Raw genomic sequence first — 9,123 nt, 5'->3', positions numbered from 1 at the left:
TGTTCATCGCGTCTGCGTATTCTTGACCTATGCGATCTGCGATACGTCGGTTGTCATGGTTACCAATCTGGTGATGAAGTGAACATTGATAAGATAAAGATCTTTAGTGTACACAAATAACGAATTATTTTTGTCGATGGCTTAATTGTGTTTTCTCATTTAACAAATCTACTAATAAAAGAAGGTGTGTATACGCAACTTCTGTTAGTGAGCGCGAATGCATTACCTTATATGTAACGGAAATGTAATTGATGTCAGAAAAAATAGGGCAACACGTTCAGAAAATATAACTCTGTTAATTCTCAAGTGACTAATATGTAACGTTTTACTATACTAACAGCAATCGAATGATTACTTTATTCGATCACACAATTTGAGTATTGTATATGCGTCCGAGGAAACGCAGGCAAAAATCTGCAAGTAAGGTTTAAACTTCATTATAGAAGACATTGAATTTATATGCATGTTATATGCAGTACCACAAAATTAGGCCACTGTGCGCCTTTCAGGTTCATTCCATCAATAATGCGGGTCAAGTAGCACTGGGCGAGCGTGTTCGGACAACCACGTGATCCACGGGCAACCGGGATTAGGTCAAAGAAGAACGGGACGCTTCCAGCTTCGTAGTACTTTTGCCTTTCTTCCTGGGGAATTCCGACGGTCTCGGCCACAAGAAACCTGAACATAAATGAATAATAAGGTCATTAAGAGCACAGCTGTTAGGCGCGTGTCCAAGTCACTTTAACACTATCAATATGTCATAAAACAACATTTGTCATCATTTCGACAAAAAACATGTATCACAAATGTTGTTTTATGACATATTGATAGTCTTAAAGTGACTTGACGCGCCTAACACCTGTGGTTAAGAGCTGCCGACTTAACTTTTTTGTGTTCCTGGTTGATGTTTCTTTATTTTGATAAAGTAAATTATATTCACTAAATAATTATAAAGTTAGAAATTAGTTTAGCTACATTCAATTATATTTGCTAATTAACTTTACATTTATAAAAATGAACTACACAAATAATGTTTCATAGAGAATTGGAGGACTTATGCATGTAATTGCATGCTCCTATTACAGATGGAATCGTTAACCATTAATTACATAAATGTTTAGCCAGTATGTCTATCATATTCTTTGTAGAACTTAGTAGCAACAATTTACGTTAGCTCCGCTCTGAGAAAACGGGGTTTAATGTAACATGTCATCACAGATTAGCCTGCGCAGTCCGCACAGTCTGATTAGGGACAACACATTCCGCCTTAACTATATTTTCGCTGTGAAGAGACTTAACGAAAATTACCAATAAAGCGGAAAGTGTTTCCCTGATTAGCATGTGCGGACTGCACAGACTGATCAGGGATGATACTTTACTGACAGCCTTGTTACCCCATATCGAGTCTGACTATTTTGTGTAACGCAACTGACCGTTCTCCTTCGTACTGGTTCAACACTTCCCTCCACTCGCGGACCACGTCGAAAATCTCCGGCTGGTTCTTCGTGTACTTATAACGGTCGGGGTCAAAGGCGTCGCTCTAAGGATTTTTTACAATTGTTATAAAATATTTTCTTAATGGGTAATGTGAAGTACTGGAAAATTAATCTACATTGTTAACAAGGGGGATTTTACTTCCTCAAGCCGATTCATTATGTAGTAATCGATATTTCATAAAAACAACAAAACAAATCATTTTGTCATCAATCGCTATCAATGTTTTTCGAAACTTTTTAAGTTAAACTATTTTTTCCCATGAAAATAGTCAAAATAGAATATTACAAAATATACATTGAATACATATCGGTGAAGAAACAACGATTGATTGTTCTTATGAGTATGAACTTAATTACTAACGAATATGTTGTCCCCATATGTTTAACAGCGACGCATCAGAAGCAAAAAAAAAATGATTAACAGACTAATTGATAAAATGTCTTAAAATGTAACGTGATTTGAAAACTATTTTTCCAATTAAAAAGAGAACTATGTTTAAATATGCCGTGATTGGTACAATTGTTCGTTGTTGTTCTTGTTGTTCAGTTTTTCAACGCTAAATATGCTCTTTGTCTCCATGGAATCCAGCGAGAATAACGTAAGAGTTCTATACTAGTAGTGTATTTGAGCTGATTTCTATACACTGTTATTTCAATAGACTCATTTGTGACAACATAAAGAAATGTGTTAACGTTTCAGTCTGCGAACACGTCATTATAAACATATAATTTAATAATGCAAGCTTAAAATGTGCACGATAGCATAGATGGTTCGCAACCAATCAAAGAGTACATGTGTGTATTACTTTTCTTCAAGATTTCCAGCAATGAAGCGTTCTACTATTCCTTACCATCCCAGGTCTCTCTTCTAAAGACAGGTCCACATGTTCAAACAAGTGTGGAATGGCGTCGATACGGAACCCGTCAACTCCTTTATTCAGCCAAAACCTCAATACATCCTAAAAGGAAAGATACAAATGAACATCCGAACAAGATATTCATCATCACAGTAAGTACTATTATAAACAACAACTTCTTAATCCTCATTGAATCATCAAAAGGTGTACAGATTGTTAGCAAGAAAAGGAAAGAAGTTAAATTAATATTTCCTCAAGGAACGTATCCTATTTTATAACTAATTTCATTTTACAAAAGAGTTCATTGGATAATATATTGCTGTTCAATTACTTCTTACGTTCTTGTACTTGCTAGATATGTAGAAAAATCGCGCGTTATAAAAAATGTGTTACGTTAATAAGAATTAATTAATTCGGAACTTGCAGAAAACCTCATGAAGCGAAAACATTGTTATGTTAACATTGGTAGTGCTTTGTAGCCTTCAACGCCTTTAGTAGGACACGTGCGCTTCTATAAACCGCTGGCTTAGATCCATATTGTACAAATTGAAGATTTATCTTTAATGTCTGGCTGTTAAAACCGAGTTTTAAGGGGGCTTACTTGTCTAGCCAAGGTTTTGGCAATTGTTTATGTAATCAACAGTAAATAACACATTGGACAATTTCCTGCCATTGGGCCCGGATTAATTGCTGATTTTTTTGCATTTGTTTAAAATACATTATCCCCACTTTGTGTAGATTTGTTCATACGGTACTATTTTGAGTGTATTACTCATCGACATCGTGCTTAGAAAACCATACGGTAATCTTGTGGAAATACCAATACCGAAACAATGCCAAAATGCGACATGAAAACCATATGAGCCGTGCTCTGTGAAAAAGGGGGTTTAATGCATGTGCGTAAAGTGTCATCCCAGATTAGCCTGTGCAGTCCGCACAGGCTAATCAGGGACGACAGTTTTCGCTTTTATGACATTTTTCGTTTAAATGAAGTCTCTTCTTAGCAAAAATCCAATAAAGGCGGAAAGTGTCGTCCATGATAAGCCTGTGCGGACTGCAAATGCTAATCTGGGACGACACTTTACGCACGTGCATTATGCCCAGTGTTCTCAGAACGCGACTCATATTATTCTGATGCATCCTATTGATCGGCAACAATTTCATGCAAAATTACTTGTGGAGTTTCTCAACCGATTTTAATTTTATTAATATCTTGATTGCTCAAATGTTCATGAGGACAAAAGGTTGATACACATCATCTTCCTCTGAAAGCTTGTTTTCACCAATACTAGTCTTGGAGTAGGGTCTCCAATAAGATGTAAACTATGTTCGTCTTCATTTACATGAATGTAGATGTAATGCAGATATGAATTGTTCAGAAAAACATCTGCGAAATTAGTCATAACTGTTTTATCTCATTCGTTGTAGTGACGATCGTTTTCAACAAACAATAACAATTAACATCATCTTCGTACATCTTTTAATTAAGATACTTTTGTTTCTCTAAACAATTTTGTTTTACATACTAGTACACAATTTATACCAATTTATACAATCACTTATTTTTTATAATGTCTTTTGAAATAAAATTGTGTATTATATTATATTCTCATCGATAGTAAGTGTTTTCTCATTACTAAGTTGAAAAATGGATATAAGCCTCGCTCTGTGTAAACGGGGTTTATTCGTGTGCATAAAGTGTCGCAGAAGATTATCATGTGCAGCCCACATAAAGTGTCGCAGAAGATTATCATGTGCAGCCCGCACACGCTTATCAGCACAACACTTTCCGCTTTTTAAACAAAGTCTCTTCTTAGTGAAAATCCATTCTAGGCGTAAAGTAACGTTCCAGATTAGCCTGTGCGGACTGAGCAGACTACCGGTAATCCGGAGCGACTCTTTACGCATATGAACACCCCGTTTTCCCAGAGCGAGGCTCATATATGAATACTATACGGTAGTTCATGATTTGCCTACCTTCATGGCGGCGCGCACGGCCGGGTTGCGGTAGTTCAGGTCGGGCTGAGAGTCGAGAAAAGCGTGGTAGTAGTATTCCTTTCTGACGTCATCCCACGTCCATGAAGACCCCTCGAATACACTGATCTGAAGAGAGTCGTAAAGATTAGACGCATATTTATTGACGTTATATAATAGAGTTAGACGTTACAGGCAAACTTATTGTTTCTGTTTCCTCGCAAATATCATAATTTCAACAAAAATTTGCGAATCTGAAACATTCTTTTTTCAATTTTGTCAATTAACCAAAACATGAAAAGGTCCCTTTAAACCACAATCGCATCACGATGTATGCCTCGCATTACTAGTGGGCATAACATCATACATCTTACCCATTTATTGGGCGCCACGTGTGTCCCGTTGGGGAGGGTTTTTCCAGCATTCCAAATATAGAAATCTTTGTATTGGTCCATCGAGTTCCGGCTGTCTTTGAACCACGTGCTCTCGTTGCTCGTGTGGTTCGGCACGAAATCGATTATTATCTTAATGTCTAAAAGAAATAGTAAAGACTTTTACACAGTCGTTTCGCAATTATGTTCGGTCCCTTTGTAAAAAGTCCGCGTTAAGATCTGTGGAGACTTGTGTGGTACTTATTTGACCAGGGACTTTGAAGAATGTATTCACGATAAAACATCACATACATTTTATATAACGAAACATATCGAACCATGCAGTTTAATTTGGAATATGTAACTAAAACAGTTTAAAATATGTAATGTTCAAACCTGGGTCATACGAGTTGTGTATCGTGTTATTTCTTAAAAGTTGACCCAGCATTTGTAAAAAATATTGCAAGACATATACATTTCCAGAAAGGAAATTCATTTCTGCGCTGAATAAGACCGAGATCGTGAAAATTGCTGCACAATTGATGAAGATATGGCTGTTCAAAGCGATGCACCCCGTTTGGGCTGATTTTGAGTTGCATACCTTGATATATATATATTTGATAGTGAATGTTTTTTTCAGAAAAGTTAATTTTTCGTTATAAGATGATTATTTATCATTCAAAATGATGTTTTCACTAATTAATATCATAGCCACACGCTAACCACCTGTGGTTCAAACACAGACTGCCAGTGGTCAGGGCTTGAGGCTCTAACGCCGAAATTTACAACACATATGTGAGCCGTGCTCTGATATTGCGGGGTTTAATGAATAGACATAAAGTGTTGTCCCAGATTAATATATGCAGTCCACATAGGCTAATCGGGGACCACACTTTTCTATTAAACTGGATGTTCGCTTCAAAGAGACATCATTTTAAAAGAAAAACCTTAAAAACGGTAAGTGTCGTCCCTGATGAGCCTGTGTGGAATGCACATATGTATTAATCGCGATTTATCACAGCGCGGCAAATATTAATTCCCAAAATGATTCGCAATAAAATACAGTCGAAACCCGATGGCTCGAACTCGTCGGGACCGGCAACAATAGTTCGAGCTATCCGGAATTCGAGCCATCCGATTTCTTATAAACTATTGCTTACGAACAAGTTGTAATTTATATTCGACCATTCTTACACTTTGCAATCAATTAGCATTAGAGTGAGCAAGATAAAATTTATGAAAAGGTTTACTGACCGATGGAATATAAGAATGAAACATCATCGATTTTGGCGATAAATGCAAATAAATAACACCTACTTGATGATGAAAACAAATGCTGTTGACTGTTTAGGTAACAACAGCTTGTATTCTGGTTTTCTATTTTTTATTACACGGTATGTTAATGTTATGGAATATCACAATAATAATTATCGGATAATCCAATTAAAGTATAATGTTAACCCGGTTTGCTATTAACCTTTTTCGTGTGCTGTTCTAATCAGTTCGTCGAAATCCGCCATGTTTCCGAATATTTTGTCCACCTCTGTGTAGTTTGAGACGTCATATCCGAAATCCCGCATCGGTGACGTAAAAAATGGACTCAACCACACGGCGCCGACTCCCAGATCGTTGAAATAGGACAGCTTTTCAATCACACCTGTAAACATGAGTCTAATTCTCGCAAAACAAGACTTAATGCGTGAGCATAAAGTGGCGTCCCTGATTAACCTGTGCAGTCCGCACAGGCTAATCAGAGACGACACTTTTCGCCTAAACTGGATTTTCGTAAAGAGAACACCTCCTTTAAACGAAACATCCATAATCGGAGAGTGTCGTCCCAGAATAGCCTGTGCGGATTACAAATATAGTCTGGGACGACACTTTACGCACATGTATGAAGCCCAGTTTTCCCTGATCAAACGCGTCTAAAAACAAAGTTCATGACTCAAATGCCACAGAACACAGCACAAACGCTCATTTGAAACTGTTCTTGGCTGGCATATGATATATTGCCATATTTTTGTATGAAATATGACAATGATGCTTGCAGTTGGATTTGAATGCACAAACAAACTATTCAATTGGTCCAATTGCACGAATATGTTAATATTTTATGCAGACATACGTTCGCAAGAACCCACAGACATTCTAATAAACTTGATGCCTGTTCATCACTCATGGAATATGTGGGGCGAGGGGGTGATGAAGCAGGCTAGATTTAAAAACACATACCAGTTTTCTAGGAAGACTAAAAGCTCCTTACAAGTAAATTGGTACCAGACTTTGGTAATTTCATAATCGGCCGCGCTAAATTACTGAATTATTATGATGACATATATTCAGTCACTATTTCATCAACCATAGATAAAATACTCATCCAATCAATCGTCTTGACCAAACGTGCCTAGTAAAAGAGAAATTATTCTCAATGACGTTGCAAAATCAGTTTTAATAAAAAATGATGTGTTTTTCTTTCATTTATCATGAAGTCCATTCACATTACAAGAATACTTCGACATTTGGGACCATGTTCGTTTTAATAACTTTGCATAAGTGATGTTACAAGACAAGTGTGTTCATTTCAGACTTAAAACTTAGTGAGATTACGAACATGTAAATAATTATACGGTGGTTTGTGAAGAATATTGTCTCAGTTTCCATCATAGTGATGTATATGATCCTACTAAAAGCATGTTTTGTGAAAATATGAGCTAACACACCCCTAATATGAGATTACACGTCACCAATGTGAGATTACACGTCCCTTCATGAACCTACACGTCGCCAATACGAGCTTAAACGTCTTAAGTGTGAGCGTACACGTCTCTTAATGATCTCACACGCCTCTATTATGAGTGTACACGTCTCTAAATGAGCTAACACGCCTCTATTATGAGTGCGCATGTCTCTAAATGAGCTAACACGTCTCTATTATGACTGTGCACGTATCTACTATGAACTTACACGTCTCTGGTATGAGCTAACACGCCTCTATTATGAGTGTACACGTCTCTCATATGAGCTAACACATTTCTATTATGACGGTACACGTCTCTACTATAAACTTACACGTCTCTGATATGAGCTAACACGCCTCTATTATGAGTGTACACGTCTCTAAATGAGCTAACACGTCTCTATTATGACTGTGCACGTCTCTACTATGAACTTACACGTCTCTGATATGAGCTTACACGCCTCTATTATGAGTGTACACGTCTCTGATATGTGCTAACACGCCTCTACTGGAAAAACAGCATTTTAATGCACGTGTGTTCTGTTCGACACAATGAAAAAAGGGTAATAGTGGTTTGTATACGGATTACTTCCTTGCAGTAATTATAAAAACTAAAAACCTTGCCTTTGAGATCGCCGACTCCGTCACCGTTGCTATCCCTAAACGAGCGCGGATACACTTGGTATATGATCGTCGTCTGCCACCACGTCAACGTTGTCGTTGGCGTTTCGGTCGGCGGAACCGTGGTCCGCACCGCCGGGAACAGGAAGGTCACGCAGGCAACCACAGCAATCCCGATCGCAACTAGCACGAAAATGACCACCGAACACTTGCCGCTTTCGCAGAACCCAGTGTGCTTTTTCGTTGAGCCTTCTTCCAGCCCCATAGTACGGAATATTATAAGTTTCCGAATATTTTTAATTCCGTCTGTGTTATTGTTAAGTATCACACCTGTGATTTTTTACTCGTCACAATTGAAAGCTTGTTTACGTATGGTACATTTTAAGAACCTTATAATAATTGCTGTATTATTTGTTCACGTTTATAGTTCCGCTTTTAAAATACCAATTAAACAACAGAGTGTCTCGGTTAAATGTTGAATTTCCAATTGCAAACCAAACTAATACTAGAAATTCAAATTCAGCGTACCTGACTGAAGTTTGAACAATATTTGGATGTAAATAGATAAGATTGGATGAACGTTCCTATGTCTCCAAGTATATTAAAAGCTTGGTAAATAAACGGATATCAAATAAAATATAAGATAAGGGCATATGTCAGACACTATAAACACGGCCACCAAAACCAAGCGGCTCGGTCAAATTTCGTAGAAGCGTTTCCGTTTGAAATCACGCAACAACGAGAGAGTAGTTTTTACCCCAATTTTGCTTATATTTAAGTCTCGCTTTGGGAAAACGGGGCATAATGCAAGTGCATAAAATGTCTTCCCAGATGAGCCTGTGCAGTCCGAAAAGCATAATCCGGGGCTACAGTTTCCGCTTTATTGACGGGCCATGCGATACAGCAACAGCGTTCTACAAATTAGTCTCGCTCTGCAAAAACGGGGTTTAATGCATGTGCGTTACTTGTCATCCCAGATTAGGCAGTGCTGTCCGCTAATATCAAAACTTGGGCTTAAAATTGTCAGTATAAATACTCTGACAACGTTTTCCTCAAGGTTGAGTCAT

General features: G+C 37.6%; 1 protein-coding gene across 2 annotated transcripts in view; it reads right to left on the bottom strand.

The window, feature by feature from the left end:
• LOC127875993 (maltase A2-like) overlaps positions 1-8,641 on the bottom strand; it is a 14,341-nt gene extending 5,700 nt beyond the window's left edge. Inside the window, exons 1-8 of one of the 2 annotated variants that reach the window (XM_052420808.1) lie at positions 8,060-8,641; positions 6,176-6,355; positions 4,702-4,859; positions 4,331-4,456; positions 2,348-2,455; positions 1,434-1,540; positions 480-678; positions 1-67 (exon numbers count right to left, since the gene is read on the bottom strand). The exon at positions 1-67 is cut by the window's left edge and continues 122 nt beyond it. In XM_052420808.1, coding sequence (XP_052276768.1) covers positions 1-67; positions 480-678; positions 1,434-1,540; positions 2,348-2,455; positions 4,331-4,456; positions 4,702-4,859; positions 6,176-6,355; positions 8,060-8,321 — 1,207 coding nt within the window. In that variant the 5' untranslated portion in view covers positions 8,322-8,641. The remainder of the gene's footprint in view (positions 68-479; positions 679-1,433; positions 1,541-2,347; positions 2,456-4,330; positions 4,457-4,701; positions 4,860-6,175; positions 6,356-8,059) is intronic. The other variant, XM_052420807.1, reaches the window with a different exon arrangement.
• Between the last annotated feature and the right edge of the window lie 482 nt (positions 8,642-9,123).

Source organism: Dreissena polymorpha, chromosome 4 (assembly GCF_020536995.1).
Source record: "Dreissena polymorpha isolate Duluth1 chromosome 4, UMN_Dpol_1.0, whole genome shotgun sequence".
Classification (NCBI taxonomy): domain Eukaryota; kingdom Metazoa; phylum Mollusca; class Bivalvia; order Myida; family Dreissenidae; genus Dreissena; species Dreissena polymorpha.
This window is presented reverse-complemented; position numbering and strand designations above follow the sequence as displayed.